General features: G+C 45.6%; 1 protein-coding gene across 7 annotated transcripts in view; it reads right to left on the bottom strand.

The window, feature by feature from the left end:
* Positions 1–267: 267 nt before the first annotated feature.
* rerea (arginine-glutamic acid dipeptide (RE) repeats a) overlaps positions 268–20617 on the bottom strand; it is a 116569-nt gene continuing 96219 nt past the window's right edge. For 4 of the 7 annotated variants that reach the window (XM_037272545.1, XM_037272528.1, XM_037272535.1 and 1 more), the window contains 11 exons: positions 14846–14926; positions 7428–7590; positions 7229–7321; positions 6673–6872; positions 6413–6574; positions 6224–6337; positions 4783–6143; positions 3301–4319; positions 2282–2425; positions 1941–2109; positions 268–1857 (listed from right to left, as the gene is read on the bottom strand). In XM_037272545.1, coding sequence (XP_037128440.1) covers positions 1824–1857; positions 1941–2109; positions 2282–2425; positions 3301–4319; positions 4783–6143; positions 6224–6337; positions 6413–6574; positions 6673–6872; positions 7229–7321; positions 7428–7590; positions 14846–14926 — 3540 coding nt within the window. In that variant the 3' untranslated portion in view covers positions 268–1823. Of the gene's footprint in view, positions 1858–1940; positions 2110–2281; positions 2456–3300; positions 4320–4782; positions 6144–6223; positions 6338–6412; positions 6575–6672; positions 6873–7228; positions 7322–7427; positions 7591–14845; positions 14927–20617 lie in introns of all 7 variants that reach the window. The other 3 variants (XM_037272561.1, XM_037272582.1, XM_037272553.1) reach the window with 2 other exon arrangements.

Genomic DNA, 20617 nt, shown 5'->3' with positions numbered 1-20617 from the left:
GTAGGGGTGCCTTAAGGGGTACTATGGCGCCTATAGTGTTTTTTGACTTTAAGTCAACCCCAACATTTCTTTACAGTCATCAGAATCAGATTTATTGACCAAGTTTGTGCATGCCAAACAGGGAATTTGAAATTGGAGAATTAATGTGATTGGCAAACCCTCCTTGTCATCCAAAGTCAGTCATAAGATCCAACTCATAGTAGAAAATATCGATATTGTTGTTACCCTCACTAGTAATATGTCACCAATTCAAATTCGAGTCATAAATTGTGGTGTAACTTAGAAGTTTATTTTAATTCCACAAATTTTTCAAAAAAATTACAAAATACTCAAATGGAGAGAACACAGGACTCACAATTTGTCTTATTCTTTCTACTTTTTGTTTACATTGTGTCATCCCATGGCGACTACTCATATATACAATAAGCTTCAAGATACCAGTATATATAGAAATCTCGGCAGTCAGAACGGACATTCTGCTGCTGCCGCTTTGAAACGAGAAGCTAAACCATTGACAACACTGGACACCAAAGGTTTGGAGACACAAAAACAGGGCGGGAAAGGCAAAGGACGCTTGGGAAAGGACGGGAGGATGAAGAGTGCGTCAGTAAGAGAAGGTCAGAAGACTTTCCGCTTGCAAAACATAAAAATAGTGCTCCGAGGAACTATGACATGGTCATTTAAATGCGAGTACAGTTTCTTCATTTGGCAAAAAGAAAATCATAAAAAACGAATAAGCCACAGTTTTGTTGAAATCCATGACAAGTCAAACAGTCTTCGTGCATCGAGTTGTCAAACTTGAAGCGCACAATAGTGTGAGACACACACGCACGCACACAATCACACACGATCATAAGCACACACACAATCATACGCACACGTACGCTTCCTGATGGTCGCATGTTGGCAGAGCACAGTGAACATGACGGGAGAGGATGCCACCGTTAAAAGTCCTACGGGGCTCCTGTGATGTATAAAATTCACGTAGCATAAAAAAAAGAGACTTCTGGCACTGTCCAAATTGTTGAGAAAAAGGTCATTTTATATTAGTTGATGTATTGGGCTTAAATGACAATGGTGGGAGAGGATAAAAATAAATGTCAGTGCAAATGTCCGTTGTAGTTGTCGTCATGGATGAATTGAAGCTTCAAGTGTTTCAAGTCTCAAGGTCAACATGCCGCGTTGACACATTCTGAAAAAGCTGGTGTGTGTGTGTGTGTGATGAGTGGGTGTGACAGGTTTTGGGTCGGGGCGGGGACCATCACATGGGCTACTTGGGACTAAATCTAACACGGCAATGTCAGACCAAGGTCACAATTCAAATGGCTCAAATCATAAGAAGAAGAATAATGCCATGGTGCTCCCCTCTGAAACAAGGGATAATGCATCAACACAACTGCAGCGGAGGTTGAAACAACTGGTTTGTCCACACCTAGTAATAATAATAATAATTATAATCGTATATGTTTATATATACTATTTACAAATTCCAAAAAAGGAAAAAAAACCTCCATGCGGTCGCTCTTTTTAAAATGATTAAAAAAAAACAACAACAACGTATTAAAATAAATGTTGAATTTAAGATAGCACTTGTTATTTTCCATAAGCGGCCACATTGTTTTTTGGATAAGCACAGTGTGTCTTCTTGTTCTAGCACCTACACAAAGATGTCAGGGAAGCTTGTCATGCAGGAGTCTTCAGAATGTTGTGTCACGTTTACTGGCTATATACCAAAGAAATGTCTTGGGGGGATAAAAATATAAAGCATAGGATCCACTTGGCCTTTTTGCATTCTTCAGCTTCCTGCCAGCTCCCTGAACACGTTACAACTGCTTGTCACTCTCTTTCTTCAGTCGGCTGAAGGACAAAAATAAAAGGCATGAGACGTGTGAGACAGAGTGATTGTGCAGAAAAGAATCTACGATTGCTGCTGGCCTGACCTGTAGTAGTCCTCCTGGCCGGGCAGCGGACCTCCGTGCATGTGATGGTGGCCGTGGAGCCACTGCTGCTCCATGGCCAGCCTCTGGAGCTCGGCCGACTGGGCGTGCATGGCCTGCAGCTGGTGGGCTGCCGACATGGGCGGGGGCAGGTCCCGCGGATACGGAGCTCCTGCGCGCAACAAACATTTCAACATCCTGATTGATGAATTGGCTACATGCGAGCCTTACTTAGGTTTGCAAAATTGCAGGAAATGGTTTTTTTTTTTTTGATGAAAGGTGCATTTGTTTAGTTTTGAAGGAGTTTTTGATTGTACCGTAATGAGGGGTTAAGAGTTGCCTACCGAAGACCGGGTGGCGTAGCATCTCGTGTTCGTGCGGCGGCTGTCCAAGGAGTGGGTTGGGGATGGCGCCGGGCGGGTATGGGAAGCGAGCCAGGTGCGGTCCGGCTGCCAGGGGATCTACGGCCAGGGGGTGGGCCCCCGAACCTGGCGGACACACAAGACATTCACCACCACCTGCTGGGTGTCAGAGCCTTACGTTCAAGGTAACATGGGAATTCAACATACAAAGTCACAAATTGTTAATCATTGCCATTACTTTGTTTTGCCTCTTATTGTTACTGTACAGAAAAGCAGTGCAAAGTGGAGCTAAAACATTCTAGTATGACAACAAAATCATTTCATCAGCTCAAAACATTGTCTTCATCCGTATTTATTTGAAGGCAACTAAAAAATAAATGATTAAACCAATATGTTCCATACAACGCCTTAGGTCTAAGCACTATCATTATCACTGGTCGTGATTTTCAAAGGAAGCATTATGACTGCTTGGAATACGAATTTTTCTCATTTTGTTTGTAAATCACAAACTATGATAATTTGTTTATACTTTTTGAACCGGGCAGACTTTGAAATAAGTCATAATAAAAGAGGCCAATGAAAATATGAGTGATCTAAATTTTATCGGAAACAATGTCAATGTCATGACTATAATAGCCAACATTAAAATACAGTAAATCTTGCTAGAACATGAATTAACCCATGCATTGAGAAGATGTCGTGAGGAATATTTTACATTGCAAATCGGTGTCAAATGAGGAGACCTGGGACCTTTACGGGGATCTAAATTTGACCTCAAAACTCCAAACTCCAGTTGGATGTTTTTGAAGCTTTTGAGGAATGAAATATCTGTTGTGAATTTTGCCGAAGTCATGGAGCTGGAGAACAGCGAGTTGTGCACAAAGTTAATGAAACAGTCAACGGATGAAGTTGTGCATTTAAAGGTTTAGGCCAAAAGAAAAAGCTGAATATACTTTGAGAATGGGGTGTAATGTTTGTGTATAAGCAGGACTTTATTTTACCTTGGTGAAGGGGGTCTTGCTGGTGCAGGTGCAGATGGGAGTGGATGTGCGAGTGCTGGTGGTGGTGCGGCGTGACGTTGAACATCTGGAGCCTGGCGATGGGGTCATTGGCCACGGTGGCCATCCTCTCGGCGTGGAGTCTCTCCGCCGCCAGCCTCTCCGGGTAGCTCATGTCCGGCCGCAGCTGTAGGTTTTGGGCCAGCCGCTCACGCTCCAACGGGTTCAAGCCCGGGTGGAAAGAGGCGAAAGGGTGAGGGCCGGCCATGGGAGGCAACGTGATGGCCCCGTGCCGGGCAAAGTGCTCCATGGGGTTTGTGGAAGGGTGGAGCGTGTCCATTTCGGGAGGTTTGACCTCAAAACCGGGCTTCATCCTTTCCCGCAGCTCCCGCTCGCGAATCTCCCGCTCGCGCATCTCCCGCTCGCGCAACTCGCGCTCCCGCATGGCCGGGTCGGCGTTGTAGAGGCCGGGCATGTGGTAGGCCAGCAGTGGGTCTGCGGGGTTGAGGGACACAAAGAAGGGGTGGTTTCGATTGGTGGGGGACATGACGTGAGGGCGGGCGTATTCGCTCAGGGTGCGCAGGGCAGGGGTGTCGGGCCCGATGTACGGAGGCACGGCTGCAATAGTGGTGGGGGGTCCGTCAAAGGGGGGACGCATGTGGGCGGGCCCGGCCATCTGCGGTTCGCCCATTCTGCTCTCGTGGGCCGAAGAGGAGGCTTTCTGTGAGGCGAGAGCATCCGTGTTTCGAAAGCGTTCGCAAGGAAATGGCCCCAAAGTAAAACAAGCACGCCAACTCACCGCTGCTCGCTCGGCCTCCTTTTCTCGTTCCCGCTCTCTCTCCCGTTCCCTTTCCTTCTCTTTCTCGCGCTCCTTCTCTTCCCGCACTTTCTGCTCTGCTTCTCTCTTGGCCTTCTCCACAGCTTCCTCTCGTTTCTTGGCCAGTTTGGACGAGGCCAAAGGAGTGAAGTAGAAATCGGTCCTAGCGCATGAGTTGTAACCGCGGTCCAGATGCTTGTAGAACCTGTGTTCAAAAACAAAAGGAAATAAAATCAAGATTAGGAGCAGCGACAGAACTAGCCCACCTCAATCCCCGCTGGTCAATCCATAACGTTGATTGTTTTGTTTTGTTCATCAAGTTTACCAAAATACAAATAAACAGCTTTACTTGCATTCAAATAAAATATTCCACTCTGAACGATTGCGTCTATTCGCATTCATTTGCCTGGCTGTTTCAGAAGCACTCAAGGGCAAAAAATACAAAATAACATTCCAACGGAATTTATCTCCCTGCTCCTCTTACATAATTTCTAGCCAGCAGCCAATTGTGGCTCGAAATGACTGAGGTTGAAGAACAGTAAATTCTGAAGACTAACTGCTGTCGCACACGTTCCGAGTCATTGCCAAAGTAAGACGAAAAAATCTGAGCTTGTGCGATGGAACCATATCGTATCAAAATTTGCACTGGAGTGGAGAGGAAAGCATACCGTGCAGACTGGCTGGCATGGCTTGCCGTGTTTACGACGGTGGGCTCGGGGGAAGGACTTCTCTGTGGGGGCGGGGGGCTCTCTGGCTCTTCCGTCTCGTCCAGCGGCTCCTCTTTGATGTGAACGGGCGGGATCCCTGTGCCCAAGCCGCCACAAGCGACGGACGCAGGGAGCGGCATGGAGATGGAGGAGGGTGGGACGGAGGAAGACACAGGTTGCAAGCCCGGCATAGAGTTTGATGAGGAAGCGGAGGGGCCAGTTGGAGGTAGAACTGTGCTGTAAGGATGAGGGGAGAACGGCAGCTGTGGCGGCCCATTGGGGTGCAACGCCCCCACAGAGGGCGGCAGTGGAGGAGCTGAAGAAGGCTGGTGGCTGGATGATGGAGGGAGGCTTTGGGACTGGGTGAGAACCGGAGGCTGCGCTGGGGGAGGCTGAAGCTGCTGCCCCTGAGGCATGAGCTGAAGCGGAGGCGGGTGCGCCGACGGAGGGTGGTGGGTGGATAGCGAGCTGAGGGGCTTGAGGGCGGGAGGCGGAGGCAGGTTGGAAGGCATCTGCGGGAATGGAGGTGCCGACACGTGCGGCGCGTGTTTGTGGGACTGTGGGGTGGGGATCTGGGAGATAGGTGTGGTCGGTGGGGGCTTGATGTGAGGCATTGACATTGGGGCAGGTGGAAGTGGCTGCTCCCGGGGAGGCTGTCCTCCGCTGTGAGAAGACGACTGAGAGGGTGGGGTGTGCGGCCTTGGCTGCGACTGGCCTGAGATTGGCGGGGGCGGGACCTGAGACTGACTGACAGGGAAGCCTTGGGCAGGCAGCGAGTGAGGGTGAGGCATGTGCGGGGGGCCGGGCTGCAGCGGATGCGGCATGGGGCTGTGATGCGAGCCGGGTAATGACGGCGGTGGCACCGGGGGACCTGGAGGCGGGGCTTGAGTCAGCGGTGAATGCGGAGAGGGGAGCCTTTGAGGATGGAGGGAGGCTCCCGACTGGATGAGAGCCATGGGGCCCGCTTGAGGTGGCAGAGAGGCTGAGGCCGCCGTAGGGGAGACCTGTGGGGGCAGTGAAGGGGCCGAGGCTGCGGGAGGAGGCGGCGGCGGTGCAGGGGGAGCAGCTGATGAGGTGCTTGGCTGACACTGGATGACCGGAGGGTGCTGGCTCTGCAAGAGCTGCTGTTGCTGGGCAGAAGAGTCCGAGTCACTCTCATTGTCGCGGGGACTGGGGATGCTCGGAGAAGAGCTACGGTTGTCCTGGTCAATGTCCTTAGGATCGCTGCTGAGCTCCTCATTGATACTGCGTCCATCGGAGCTCTCGCCCTCGCCCTCACCTTCTCCCTCACACTCGGAGGGGGAGTCTGGTCGACTCAGCTCCTGAGGAGGAGGAAATAAAGAATCATGAGCCCCAGAGGTTCATGCACATACGGATGAGACAAACAACTAGCGCAACTCACTTGTGTTTTGGACTTTTTGGCACAGGCCCGCTCGGGTTCCTCTGTGTCCGAAGCTCCCTTCTCTCTCTGCCGTTTGGCACTCTTCATGGGTGAGGGAGCCTCTTCTTTAATCTTCTGTTGGGGCCGCAGATGGACAGGCATGATTAAATATTCAAGAAACAAGTTGAAGGCAGGCTGCTCCGCATTTACCTTGCTGGGCTTCTTCATGGTGTCCGTCTTGCTGTCGGTGCTGTCAGTACTTGCAGCACTGGGCGAAGTACGTCCGCTTGAGCGCAGATCCTCATTGATAGGCGAGGCTCGGCCATCGGGACTGGCTGTTTGCTTCTTACGACCACTACGTAGCGTTGACATCTATTGACAACAAGCGGATCATATGAACCTCATGTCGGAGAGCTAAAATGAATAACACTTTCAGACAAAGCATGTTAAGTTGGCTTAAGATGACGCACCGAGCCTCGGTTCCGTCTGGTCCTCATGCTATGCTTGCCGCTGAGCCCATCCTCTTCCTCTTTGACAGGTTTGAACATAAATGGCGGTGGGTCCACAGGCTTCTCGATGGGAGGCAGCTCTCCGTACTTCTTGAAGTGAATGCGGCAGTCTGTGCACAGCAAGATGTTCTCTCTTCCTCCGTGGTGCCAGTCCTTGGAAGCTGAAGGAGTGGGGGAAAAAAAGAAAACAGCAGCGTGAAGCATAAACAAGACAAAGACGTGACAAATTGTCTGTAATGACAATACTAATGAGATCTGTAAAGCTGCGGCGATGGACTTAGTGGCAACCCTCATTGTGGCAGCGTTAATCTGCGTGCGATCAAACGGGAGCCAGCTGCGAGTCGAGAGGCGATGGATAATGAGGTGGTGAGCGATTGAGCTTTGGCCTCATGTCGGATTTGATCAAATTAGTCTCAACTTCATCTGATGCCCATCTGTCTTACAGCGCGGCGGTAAGCGGTGCGAAGCCGACGCCTTCCCGGCAAGTACCAATAAATGAATGACGGCGGCGGCTTACTTGTCGTGAAGCAGTGGCGGCAGGCGTAGCCCTTCAGCTCCTGTTCACTGTCCTCGCTGTCAAAGTCATCTTCACTGGCTGAACTGAGGTCCACTGGAAGACAAGAGGATAGCACACATTGTATACCTATCACTGGCGCATACAAGGTCTGTGGCCACACACCCGCGTGTGTGCCTGTTAGAGGGTCTAAAATACGTACAAAATTCACTAGAGGGTGGACGGGAAGGCGTATTGACAGGAGTCGAAGCCGTTCGTGTCTTGATGCGCCGAAAAACAGGTTGGCGGCGATGTCTGCGATGGGCTCGACAGCTGGCCGCCTCTGGGGTCTTCTTCCAATAGTAGTAGAAGGTAATCAGCTCACCCTGAAATAAAGCACAAGTAGCGTCAAGATGGCAAACAAAACAAAACAAACAACACTTATGTATGAAGAATACAGAATTGTCAATGTGAGGAACCGCAGCAGTTCAGTCCATGCCGGGATTTGTGGCTGGCTTGGGCATGTTTGTGCCGTGGCCCTGTCTGTCCACGGATTAGCCGAGAAGGTTGAGTGAATGCGAGCATATTAGGATCAGTGCGCTGCTGGCTGCCAGCACTTTGAATGGGAACAAAAGAACATGTCAGGCAGCGCTTTGGAGCTACAAATAGGGAGTGAAATGGCTCCTCGCCCCTTCACTGGAAAAGTCAATTGAACTTTAATCAAACATTCGGCCGGGCCATCTCGCAAGCAAATAAATCCAGCCTGCAGAAAGGTCCGTCAGGAACTCAATACCCAAATGAAACATTAACACTTGCAATCATGGATAATAAAGCACCGCCTGTATATATTAACTGCAGATCGTAAAACAAGCATGTTGCCTGTGCGTCTCGAGCTTTTTTCCCACTTGACTCAAGACGCCCCCTCCCACAATTACAAATTCATGGAGCCGTTGTTTGGTTGCAGGCTGAATTGTAAGTCCACAAATGTTTTTCCATTTGCCATCTAAAATAACAGCAATGTTCCAAAGGTTTAATGCCGACCGAATGAGGAAACATTTGCAATTTGCAAATGCATTGATTCTTGGGTGCATCAATAGCTTGTCTCTCTTAGTATAGCATATTTTATCTATTAAAAACAGGCAGTCAAAAAATGTTTACTATAAGAATGAAGAAAACAAATGCATCTAAATTCCTTTTTTTATGAAATGTGAAAGTCGTGAAATGTACTACTACTACTACTACTACTACTACTACTACTACTACTACTACTACTGAGAGCAAGTTGATGTCTTGTTTACTGTGAGAATGCATTGGGGGGGGAGATTGGTCAGTGGCTGCTCATTAAATGCCGTTCCATGTTATGAGTAGCAGACGCGAGAGAGTGAATTCATGCTTTCTCAACGGCTGCTTTGATTGGCAGAAAATGATTACTCGCTTAGTGGACTTAGGCTAGTTTAATAAGATCTCCCCTCACGGCAGCTGAATTTATACTTAACAATGCCAAGAGGACTTTCTTTTCTCAGGCACGTTGCAAACACTTGCTGCTGCTCTGTTTACAAGAAAGTAGAGGCTCTAAAGTTCTCCTAGCTCAAAGCTACTTTTTGCAAGCTGGATCTGGAATAGATGAATGGATGGAAATGGAAAGACAAGGCTGCTTGAAATGAATGTTGAGCTGTACGACAAAACCTACTTGTCTATTTATCCCTCCTCTTTGGCCAGCATTGCATTTGTGCATGTGGTAACCAAGTAGAAACAAGTTAGCAGTGATTTTCTAGGCTCCTTTAACTTCAGTATGGCCAGCTGCATGGGGCAGACAGGGCTCAGGTGCTAAGTGAGGGAAGGAAGGCAGGCGTCCTGATGTGACATCTGATTGAAATGTGCAGATCAAAAGTGTCGAGCGGCGGCGTGCGCACGCGCCATAACGACTCTTCTCGGCGGTGCCTTTCTGCCTCCTTGCTGGAGGCCGACAGCTACACGGCTTCAACAACAGCTTGGCAAACAAAGGGGCAAGGTCACGCTGCTTCATCATTCACACCGTGTCGAGTACTATTGCACTGGGCATGAACTTGAGCCCTTGAATGGGAATTAACAGCTGGCCAGATTGAAAGGCTGCTGGATACTAAATGTGTGTATGCTAAAATAGTGTAACAGACATCTTTTTCAGGCGACAAAAACATTACATTGGTATATGGGTAAGCGGAAAGAATAGCAATCCAGAGTGGCCTTGGCTTGCTGGGCTATAATTCCCCACGCCCGTCCACTAAATAAGACCAGCACGATACAGAGTGTGCTGCCACTCGGCAGAACATGAAATAGTGACAACATAAGCTCGGCATTATGAGGCCTTTTACAGCGCTTCCCATCTGCAGGAGCTTTCTGGTCGGTGGATTATCCTACATAGAAAGGGCTTACTCGTCTAACACGACACTCAGAGCTTCCATTCCATTCGTTTATTGCCACTTAAAATGGTTGCCTTCAAATAAACAGATGTGTGACATATTTAAGGAGTACGGGATTCAAGTGTGCCAATGTTTCCACTCCGTAAAGACAGGGCTGAGAAACTGAGCAAGGGCTTGGATTGCAAATGGAATAGGAGTGATGGGGATGACTCACACAAAAAGTATTTAAAGAAGCATTTGCATCAAGGGGTGAATCACACCATGTTAAATGACGCTGACATAAAAAAACCCTCTTGTTTTTGACCATTAGACTTGATGAGGTTCCATTCATCTATAGGCTGATTGCCGGTCGCAAGGCCAAGTGGGAATGCTCGAAGGTTCCGAGCGCACGGACACGACTGAGGGCGACGGCTAAATTTGTGCATTTACACCCTCGTCGCTGCTTCGGCTAAGGCCTGAACAGATGGTTTCTGTTTTTCCTGGCAGATTTGTGACAGAGCCACAAAAGGCCCCTGCTTTGACAGGAAGCCAAACGGTTAAGGCCGCTACTGGCAGGAGCACGGGAAGAAAGAGCAAACAGAAAAGCGCACAGGGAGGGGGAGGGCCGCCGAGTGTGTGGGACAGCCGAGAAGGAGGAGGAGTAAAAAGCCAGCAGTGGATAACAATGGATAATCAAGCACACAATCCGACCACAACCTTTTCCAAAACGGCGCTCGGAAAATAAAAAATCTTTGCACTAAATGTCGGGATCTGAGCGCGCAGACAAAACGCCTTCACCACTATTTCTGGATTACGGTGACTGATGGCGAGCTGTGTAAACATCATTAGTGCAGGCGAAACTGGCACTCTTCCTGCTTTACTGACGTGGCACCAAGCACTACAGTTGACTTTGTTTCACCAAGGTGAGAGTCCAAGAAATATTTCCGGATGTGGTAATAGTTGTAGCAGCTAGGTAAACGTGATCTAAAATACTGTATCATGGCAATAAATACATTTTTTATATAGATAGGGGAGGTTTTACTGGACTCCACTTTTAAACCTGCATTTGGTACAAAAAGGGAAGATTGTTAAAATGAGGTACAACAACATTTGTGTGCTTTTTGCCATTTCAGAGAACGGAACTTTGAAATAGTGTGTACCACAAACAACTAAATCAAGCTATAGTTCCACAAATATATATGTGCTTTCTTGTCCGATTAATTGTGGTCGTACCGGGCTATGCCTTACTGCTTCTCTGAACTGAAACCCTATTGATTAATTTGCAGGCCATCTGGGCCGTGACATTATCAGAGCCAATACGTACTATAGAAAAGCGGGTGTGTAGAATGTGCATTAAGAAGTACCAACAGGTGTTTAGGCACTGTATAAGTACTGTTCCTTCTGTTTGTAGCTCAAATTCCCATAGTTGTCATCCCAAAAACACGCTTGGTAGGCCCCCCAAATTGTCCCTAGGTGTGAGTGCGAATGGTTGTTGGTCTCTGTGTGCCCTGCGATTGGCTGGCAACCAGTTCAGGGTGTCCCCCGCCTACTGCCCGATGACTGCTGGGATAGGCTTCAGCACGCCCGCGACCCTCGTGGGGACAAAGCGGTATAGAAAATGGATGGATAGTATCATGATTCAAAAGTGCCTGCAGCACACTCGTACAAATAATTTAACTATTAACTAAAATACTGTAGCCAGGTTTTGTACTTGAGTTTAAGCCTCGTAGTTTTCAGAGGGTATCAAGTGAATAGCAAAAGACCTTGGTTGGCAGAGCAGCGTGCATGTGAAAGGCGGTTAAATAGACAAGCCTTCCCCGCTGTGCGGAGCTTTTCAGCGGGAGAATGACTGAATAAGCTCTGCTTTCATAGGTCAGGGATGCACAAGCTGAAGAATCAGCACTCGTGTTTTTCCTGCTGTAAGCGCTTTTCCCAATGAAAGCAGATTGGATGACAACAAGAGTCTTTTTTTTTTATTTTGCTGCAGGCTTGAGCCTGTTGTGCTGATAAGCCTGTTCCCTAAAAACACAACATGAAGGCGAGTAAAGAACGCAATTATAAAGGGAACTATAGCTGTCTTTCAGGCAGAAAAAGGGGCTTTTGCCTAGCCCCTGCCTGCTTTTGCCTCTTGTCAGTTAATAGAACATCAATACGATCACGGGCGAAAGCTACCAGCCCACAGCCATTCCACTGCCCGGATGAGTTAGATCATTTGCACAACACGGATGTCGTTCTGTGCCACTTGTGACAGCTGCCGCTAACTGGCCCGGGCGTCTGTCGTTTGTAGCTGCTTTAATTAGGGTTTCAACCCAAGTATTTATAAATCAAGCTCATGCCCAAGGTTCTGGCTGCTGATCTAAGGACTTGACAATTAATTTCATTTGACGTTTGAACAGATTGGACGAGGGCAAACATCTGCTTTGAGGTTGAGTCGAGAACAGTTTTTTCCTGTTGGACATTTTGTTAATGACACGACCCCAAGGGCTGCAGTGCTCTCTTTTCTTTGAAGAAATAGCAATTCCACACTTTCTGGCCTACCTGAGCACCAATAAGGTGACGCTCAGAATCTTTTTTTTTTTAATGGTTCACTGTTTAGACCACTGGGGCTCTAAGATTGCAACATAACAGTCAACCAACAGACTCAAGGCTATTACAAAATATAAGAATGAAAGAAATGCAAAGTGACAATTTGGAATTAATATAATAATCTCAAATCGTGTATTGTTGTGTTGAAGCTGTGCAAGTCACAATATTTAATTGACAACCACCTGTCTGAACTCAGGTATTGGTATCTAATTCTCCACATACAATATCCGATCCATCACCTCATTGACTATATTAAAAGAAGGGATTTGTTGAATTCAACAGTTTACATATTTGTTCATGTATAGTAACATGCATACTAAACATGGAACGCTGACATGTCAGTCTTTGGTGATAATGATTCGACATTTGAATGTTTCTATTTGAATTTGTCCACCGAGCTGAACAGCAAACGGAACTTAAATTCATTGATATTGCTGATGTTCCCCTACTCCTGTCATTTTTATCTCCAAAAATGACACTTATTTCGATCTGCTGTTTCTGCATGTTGACTTATTTAAACTTATCTAAACACTGGCATGTTCCCTCTGACGTCCACTCCGGACTGAAGGAAATGGTGGCAGCAAGGCCGGTCAGACGACACACCCACTTCCCCCTCTGGGCCTTTTTGTGATTTTATATGATGCATTCCTGAGTGTTAGTCAGGCCTGGTGTGTTTACACAGCGCCGGGTGCTCTGCCCTCAGCCCAGACTGTTTGAGCCACACTAAACATTCTGCGCCGGCTTGGCTAACAGTGTTTAACAGTAGGAACAGACAGAGTAGCGGACCCCTAAAGCCTCCGAGGGTCTTGATGCTCTGCACTAAAGCTCAATCTTGTCTAAAGTAAAACAACATGATGCAATGTTTTTGTTTTGTCTCGCAGTAACACAAATGTATGTGCGCAAATAGTGGCAACATCCAGAATTACTGTTGGGCTCGTGTTTTAGAGGTAGAAGGAAATAAGAGCTTTCCTACGGGTATTAAATGGCACTCGCTTCGATCAGCATAAGTTCAGTCATAAGCAGTTTGCCTCTGTGTGCGACAAGTCAGGCTGCTCAAAGTCGACCGTGAGCTAACGCCCAGCCTTCTAAGCTTTCACTGCTCGCTGTTACACTACACTGCTCTGTCATTTTCTCCCTTTTTTTTTTCTTTTTTAAATGCGTTTAAAGGGCAGTTTATTTTCCATTTGCACAGGGAAAATTAATCTTCCCCTGCCGTGTGGCGGTGGCAGACCTCGAACCTGGAGGAGGTCTATTACTTCTCCTGCCAAGATGACTCCCCTCCAGGTTTATAGCCAATCAACTGGACCAGGCATGTATTTTAGAAATCATTTAACAAGGTTTCGGTGACAAATTGTATTCATTCAAGAAATCCAAACTGCGCTTTGATAACTAAAAAATGTGGCGTTAAAGCAAAAATGTAAGACTAACAGCAATAAATTCCTATAAATACGTTACATACTTACATATACATTTTCTATGAATAATCTGGCCCATTTTACTGAATTGAAAATGAACTGTGGCTTGAGAGCAAACAAATTTGCCAACCCTAGAAGATCCCACTGAACAGTTCTTGGGGCAAAGATACAACATAGGTATGAGACATAGAGATGGCATTGTCAGTTCCCAGCTGAGAAGAAAATGAACAGTGTAAGAATGCCCCACACTTTTGATTTTGTTCCTCACAGGAACAACAAAGTTTGCCTGACTAGGAGTCTAAAGTTATGAAAAGTAATAATCGCCCCCAACACCAAGTCAAAAGAGTACAAGCTTGGAGCAACATGAGCATTCACATATCATATAGTAAACAAAATCAAGTACTTTAAAGAATAAACCCAAAAGGACAATGTTTGCGTGTGAGAGGCCATGTTTTGTTTTTATCGTAGTCGCACTTATACGTGTTAATTGTGCTCTGCTTTAGATTTGACCCAGTTGTGCCATTATACTGGTGACACAGTCAGTCTGGGATGATTAACACGCTGTAGGTTGAGTGCACACGATTGCGCATCTCCCCAGACAGTGGACAGCAACAAAACTACTTTTTGGATTTGTTGCCTTCAAATAGCTTTTTCATAAGAATGAACTCTTAAGTCCTTAATTCTGGTGAGTCTAATTGGTTATTTGACAAAGTTATGGATACAAGCTACAAATAACACTTAATATATTACGACAAACATTACTGCATAAAAATAATTATAGAAAAAAATGATCATTTAAGAGGAAGTTGGGAAAAAAGAGTACTCGCTTGTGCAGCCATTAGAATTCAATGGAACCTGGAACTACCTGCTTTTAAAGTACCAGTCAGAGGTCTCTAAAATACTGCACTGAAAAAACTCCCCCAATGTAATGTGATTAGATTCCCAATTTAACCCATTAAAGCTTTCCACTTACAGGTGGTACATGTTTGCTCTTTAGCCATGACAAATGCAATAAACGCAGTGACGCATACCACAGCTGCACAACTTGCTAATGCAGATTAATTTCATTTCAAACTTTTAATCTTTTCATGGGGGTGGCGGGTGTATCACATTTTCTACCGTGTCCTTATAAAATATTTTTGGCCAGCACTTTTAATAATTTTTTTATGGTGGGGGCAGTGTTACTTGTTCAATCACCCAGATAGTAACATAAAACTTGGAAAAAGTAAGTTGAAAAAGGAGAAGAAAATAAGTAACTGTACCGTTTCTTTGTTAGGCAGGAGCTCCTTCCGGATCCTGAAGAAGTTTTTGCCGAACTGTCTCAAGCCTTTAATGAAGCGTTTCTGCAAATTTTACAAACAAGACCACTATTAGTATTTATGATTCAACACTGCAAGATGCATTGTTTCATTTCACTCAAAATGTGGCCCAACAACCAGCATATAAATAGAAAGCTTGCAGAAGCGATTTAAATTGTGGTGCCAGAAAACATAGTCGTGTCAGAATAAAAGTCAGGAAATGACAAGTAGGGCAAAAGAGATTATGTGCGGGGCAGATGTAAAACAAGACACAGAGGACATGTTGATCACAAAAGTGAAGTTCAAAGACGACACCAAAACTTCCTCCCCAAAATAAACCTGACACACGACCAGTTCCCCCGCCCCCCTCTTTCTTTTTTTTTTTTTTTTTTAAACATTTGAGATAGACAAACAGACCTTGATGAAATTGACAGATGACAGAAGGCGACACTTAAGATGTTTTGGCAAGGTCTGCAAAGCGAACGTCAGCTGAATAAGAAATGTTTACAAAAAAACAACTGCCCAAATACATCTCTTCTCCTTTAAGAGGCACAAACTGCAAGCCATAAAAAGCAGAGGCTGAAAACATTCATAACCAGTGAAGCAGACAAGCACCAGATTTACTTTCTTGTTCCAGAGGCGAGCCCCCCGTTTCCACCAAGTAACTCCAGCTAAAAGCAGGCAAAAGTCCGGACGGACAAGCGCAAACCTCTAAATCCAGCCGAGGGAAAAGAAAGAATCAAGGGATAAATCCACAACTTGCGATGGTATAGCGCTATTTTCCCCTCTTGTTTTTTTGGTTTACAAGCAAGAAATAGCTTGTCACACTCGCTCTTCCACTACAAAGGGGAAGGCTTTACATGTGATCTTTCTGCAAGAGAGCCTCTGGTTTGCAGCAGGGGGGAAAACCTGGAGTGGAACTGCGTACTGCCAATCTGTGTCGGGAAAAGCCATCATTCCAAGATGTTCAGACTTCACACCATGTCTTGCACACCGCTCACAAATACCCATGCCATTAGATATAGTGTCATTTTACATGATGTTGACGCACATATAGAAGGAAGGCAACAATCCCGAGCAGGATGATATGCGACGTGTGGAGGGCACAGGTCTCGGACATGGAAGGAGGACACAAGCAAGAGGGAAAACCTGACACAGAATTTTCCAAAGTCTTAGCAGTTCATTTTCCATGAAGCGTACTGTATGTTATGTAACCAACACACTGTTTACCGGCTGGCGTGGGGAACAAAAGCCAAGTTTACAAGACATAAAATCTGCTACAAACAACAACATCTCTCTTTTAGGAAAGAATGTCATCATTCATAAAAAGGCAAAAGATAGAGACATCTCTAAGTTGAATGTGTTCATTTCGTTCAAGCAAACAAGCAAGGAGTCTGTACGTGTAGCAAGAAAGGAAAAGGTAAATAACAAAACAGCCCACCCCCCACAAAAAACATTGCAGGACTGAGGTGGAGGCATAATTTGCACCAAACACACTGAAGGTTGGGTATCTGATTAACCAGCAGATGGCGCCATCTCCAACTGACATACTCAGGCCAAGCTTTATTGCCTCCAACCACACCCCGAGGGCTGAGGTTAGCAACACAAAAGTACAACCAACTCGTGCTGACATTTGGCCATTGAGTATGACAAATAAAGGCAAAAGAATATTGACCATTTGTCGACGAAAACCTTAAGGATTTTAAACATGCAATGGCGAAATAGAAAATAGTGACTAAGGAATAGAGAATTCCCTGCGATTTGAATATCCTATCGAAAAGAATTCCTTGATATTTCAATAGCCTACTAGGAATAAGTTTTGATGTATTTCCATGTAACGCCTCCTATAGCCTTGAGGTTCAATTCGGTTTCTATGTCTGTCCTAATTATGTCACCTTAATTATGTTCCCAACTATATAATTTACACAATCTGTCATGGGCTCCCCCCTGCTCCTCTTCACTTCAATTTTCTTTCTCTTGCTGGCTCCCTCCTCCCTCTCTACATGTCGGCTCCACTTTAAGACTCCATTTCAGCTCACTGCTTTCCAGCCCAGCTAATAAATCATCCACCAATCTGCTCCCTGAATCACTCTGCCCCTGCTCCTATTGCTCCAGCCCTCCGTTGCTGGGCAACACAGTACCGGAGGAGGGGTTTGCTGGAGACGGAGAATGAGGGAGAGGAAGAGGGAGGGAGGGGGGTTAAGGCTGGGAGTGCTACCAAATGGCCAGCCGCTGTGCAGAAACAGGTCCGCCCCAAGTTTCCCCTCTCCATTGTGAGGTGGAGAGGGAACATAAAAAAAAACCTCAATAAGTCTTTGTTGCATGTGCGCACTTCCTGGTTTTTAGTTCATTGCTGGAAGTTGCAAAACTGGTTTGGATAACGTGTACATAATCATCACTAAGCTGTATCACGATTGCATTACATTATGACTGCTATTTTGTGAGAACACTATTGCAAGTCCGGCCTTGCCCAACAAAACCCCTTTCATGCATTATGGATCCATTATAGCCGACTTGTTAAACGCCAAGCTTGCTGAGCTGGAAGTGTATAAACCTAGGGAGCCAGGGGGCGATGGTGCACGGCCACCCAAAGCCAAGAAGCACCGCTATTTTTAATATGATTGGCTCTTATATGACAAGAAGTCCCAACATGACCACAATTTTACCCTTTCGTCAAATAAATGCCTTTTAGTTGGTTAAGATATTTCATATGTAGTTTTCAGAGTGAACATTGTTTGTCTCCTTGGTATGGCTCAGATTGTGCACAAGTGGTGGTGGCATGATACCAAAATATTGACTTCAATACTACATGGGCATGAAGTACCTCGATGCCTGTAGTGAAACGATACCATGATAAAAATTCAAAACATCAGTACAAAAGGGACTACTAGCTCACAGCCAAAGTCATTTATGTCCCCTAAAAATCATGAGAGGGTACTGGTACCTATACCGTACATACATGTACACATAGAGCTCCCTCTGTAGACCACACAAAAATCACCTCATTTAAAGTCTGCCTCCCACCTCAGCACTGTTGGCAGCCAGCTCGGGGCATCCATCAGCTGAAGACACAGGCGGAGATAAGCCGTGGCACAATGCGGCTGGCTGAGGAATATAGACCTACAGCCCTACCGCAGTCATAGATCTCTGACACAGCCACAGACTGCTGCAACTGCTATTTTGTTTACATGGCAGCGCCTGTTGTTGGCATTATTGGCAAGCATCAAGTGAGCTTTCATTGTATTTTGCTTACAACAGCAACATTTTGGTGTGATGGCAAAACAAAGGAAATGTTTCAAAACATTAACAACTCCTTCACTCCCAAAGACATATACGTCTTTTCAGACGCTGCACGCACGTTCAATGCCAGGTACTTGCTTGTATTTTTTTCAAGACTTAAAAAAAGGGTCTGACAATGGTGGGTACTGAATGATTTTTCATTATGGCAAGATGTCCATTCCAGCAACAATGCAGGTTGTTTTCTTTGACATGCAATATGCATGACGATGTCAAGGAGCCTTATTCTAGGACATACAAGCAATTGTTATTTTTTTAAATTTTCAAGTACTTCTCTAATAAGCTTGAACGATTCATTGATTCCATTAGTTCCATTTGATAAAACACAATTTGCTAGTAATTGCATAGGCTACAATTTGACTGGTCTGCTGAGTCGCAATGCCTTCTGGCGAGTTTTTAAATTAGAAAGATGTTATGTCACAAGAGGGTTAAAATAGTTTTGGAATTTAGTTCATTTTCAGTTTTGTCTGATTTTGTTTGATTGATTAATTGCTAATTAATACAAATGGATTAATCTATTGAATATTTTGTCAATTAACTGGACGATAATCTCAATACCTCAATTCAAAAACAGGACAATAGTACAGAATTGTTATTTAATTTTTGATTTAGTTCATGTTTAATGTTGATCACTGTTTTCCAAAGTACACTCAAATGTTTTGATTCAATACAAAGATAATCAGTCTGCTTTCATGGAGAATGACAGCAATCAGAGAATACTTACTGTTAAACTGAAATTCTTAGATTTGGACCATTTTAAATCAAAATAGGTATCTAAACCATTAATGGGTTATCCAAATTCATTGTGGATTAATTTAATAATCAATTAGTTTTTAATTAATTGATTAATCATAGCACCTTTAGTTTTAATTGAATTTCAGAGCGGTTCTTTTTATGTTTAATTATTTTTTCCAGAAATACATGCACTTTAGTGCTGAAAGCAGATGTCGCATTTGCGCTGATGGAGCCACCTATCTAATTATCCTAAAGGTTCAAGCCACAACATCTTTTGAACACGCCCATGTCCTGTTTCGATGTCTGGAAGAGATAAAGGCCCTGTTAAGCTTTTGATGCCTCAATTGACTGGGAATACAGTGTGAAAATGGCTGGTGGTAGCCCACCAATTGTCCACGGTGCCTGATAATGTAATTTTTAGTTAGAATAATGGTAGAACATCAATCTATTCAAATCTACTCATGATGACATATACTCTGTGCAGGAATGACGGTCAGATATGTGGAGGTCCAGGATTATGTGTCAGCAGCTGCTGCCTGAGAGAAGTGTGAGGGCAAGGCAAGTCAAAGTGGAGGAGGGGAGGGAGGCTGACAAGTGACCTTGGAGACAGGCCACTGCTATCATTCCAGCGGCACCCGCTGTCACTAGTATTCACATCTCTCATAAGTACAGAGGAGGGGGGTGGGGAGGAAGAGCAGGGAAGGATAACCAAGCTCAACCTGGAGGAGAAGCCATGGAAAAGGAAGGCACGGCCGGTGATAAATAAATGAGGAGATGCCGTGGGCTAAACTGAAATTGACGTGTGTCCCTCGAGCTCACGAGGCTGAAAAGGCACAACTGGTGAGCAGATCGCCAGGACCTACTGGATATCCAACTGCCCTCAAGTTGCTGTATAAATGGCCTGTCTCCATACGACACGCAGATACTACAAGTGCAGGCGATTAGCACCCGATGGAGTGTCAACATTCCTGCGTGTTTCCATCGCAGTTTATCCTGGTGCCTGTCTGCAAGTGTGAAAGCGTAACAAGAACTCCTAACTGGGCCAACATAAGGATGGCTGACTGAAATACCTGCTGTCAGCTTGGCTTTTTAAAAATGTGCCCATCGTGCTCAATTAGGCACAAAAGAATACTGCTTCGCTCGCACTGCATCTGAGCCACGAGACACAAAACTAAAGAAAAGGAGGCCAAGCTTAAAAAAAAAACGGAGAAAAGAGGAGGGACAAGACCCCACAGAAGCAATGCGGTGAATGTGCTTCACTAAAAGAACAAAGAAGGGGGGACTATTTAGGTGCGGCATGTTGTCCCTTTGCTTCCTATCCGCCATTTTCTTATTCCATTCCTTCAACAGCTGTCTCAAAAAGCACATCTAAATTCAAATAGGTGATAGGATTACCAGCTCTGAGCCTGTACCCTTTCCAGCCAGCTACCCTAAAGATTTATTCTGTGGGTGATAAACCGGATGCAGCTGCTCTTAAGGGTGGGAGGAGCTGGGAAGTGCTTTGCCTGATGTCTGGGGACTAGGGCCAAAAGCACCACTTCAACTTGATCTCAACAGCGCCCTCCACAGGCATGAACTGGTCTTTGTCAGCTGCTCAACATGCAATGCAACAATAACATGCAACAGTGAGAACAAGCTGAAGAGACAAGCATCCCTTCAAGAATTCACTTTAAGCATCGCAAGCATGTGTTGCCAAATGGCCGC

This window comes from Syngnathus acus, chromosome 2 (genome assembly GCF_901709675.1).
Source record: "Syngnathus acus chromosome 2, fSynAcu1.2, whole genome shotgun sequence".
NCBI lineage: Eukaryota > Metazoa > Chordata > Actinopteri > Syngnathiformes > Syngnathidae > Syngnathus > Syngnathus acus.
The sequence above is the reverse complement of the archived record's forward strand: the minus strand, read 5'-3'. Positions and strand labels throughout refer to the sequence as shown.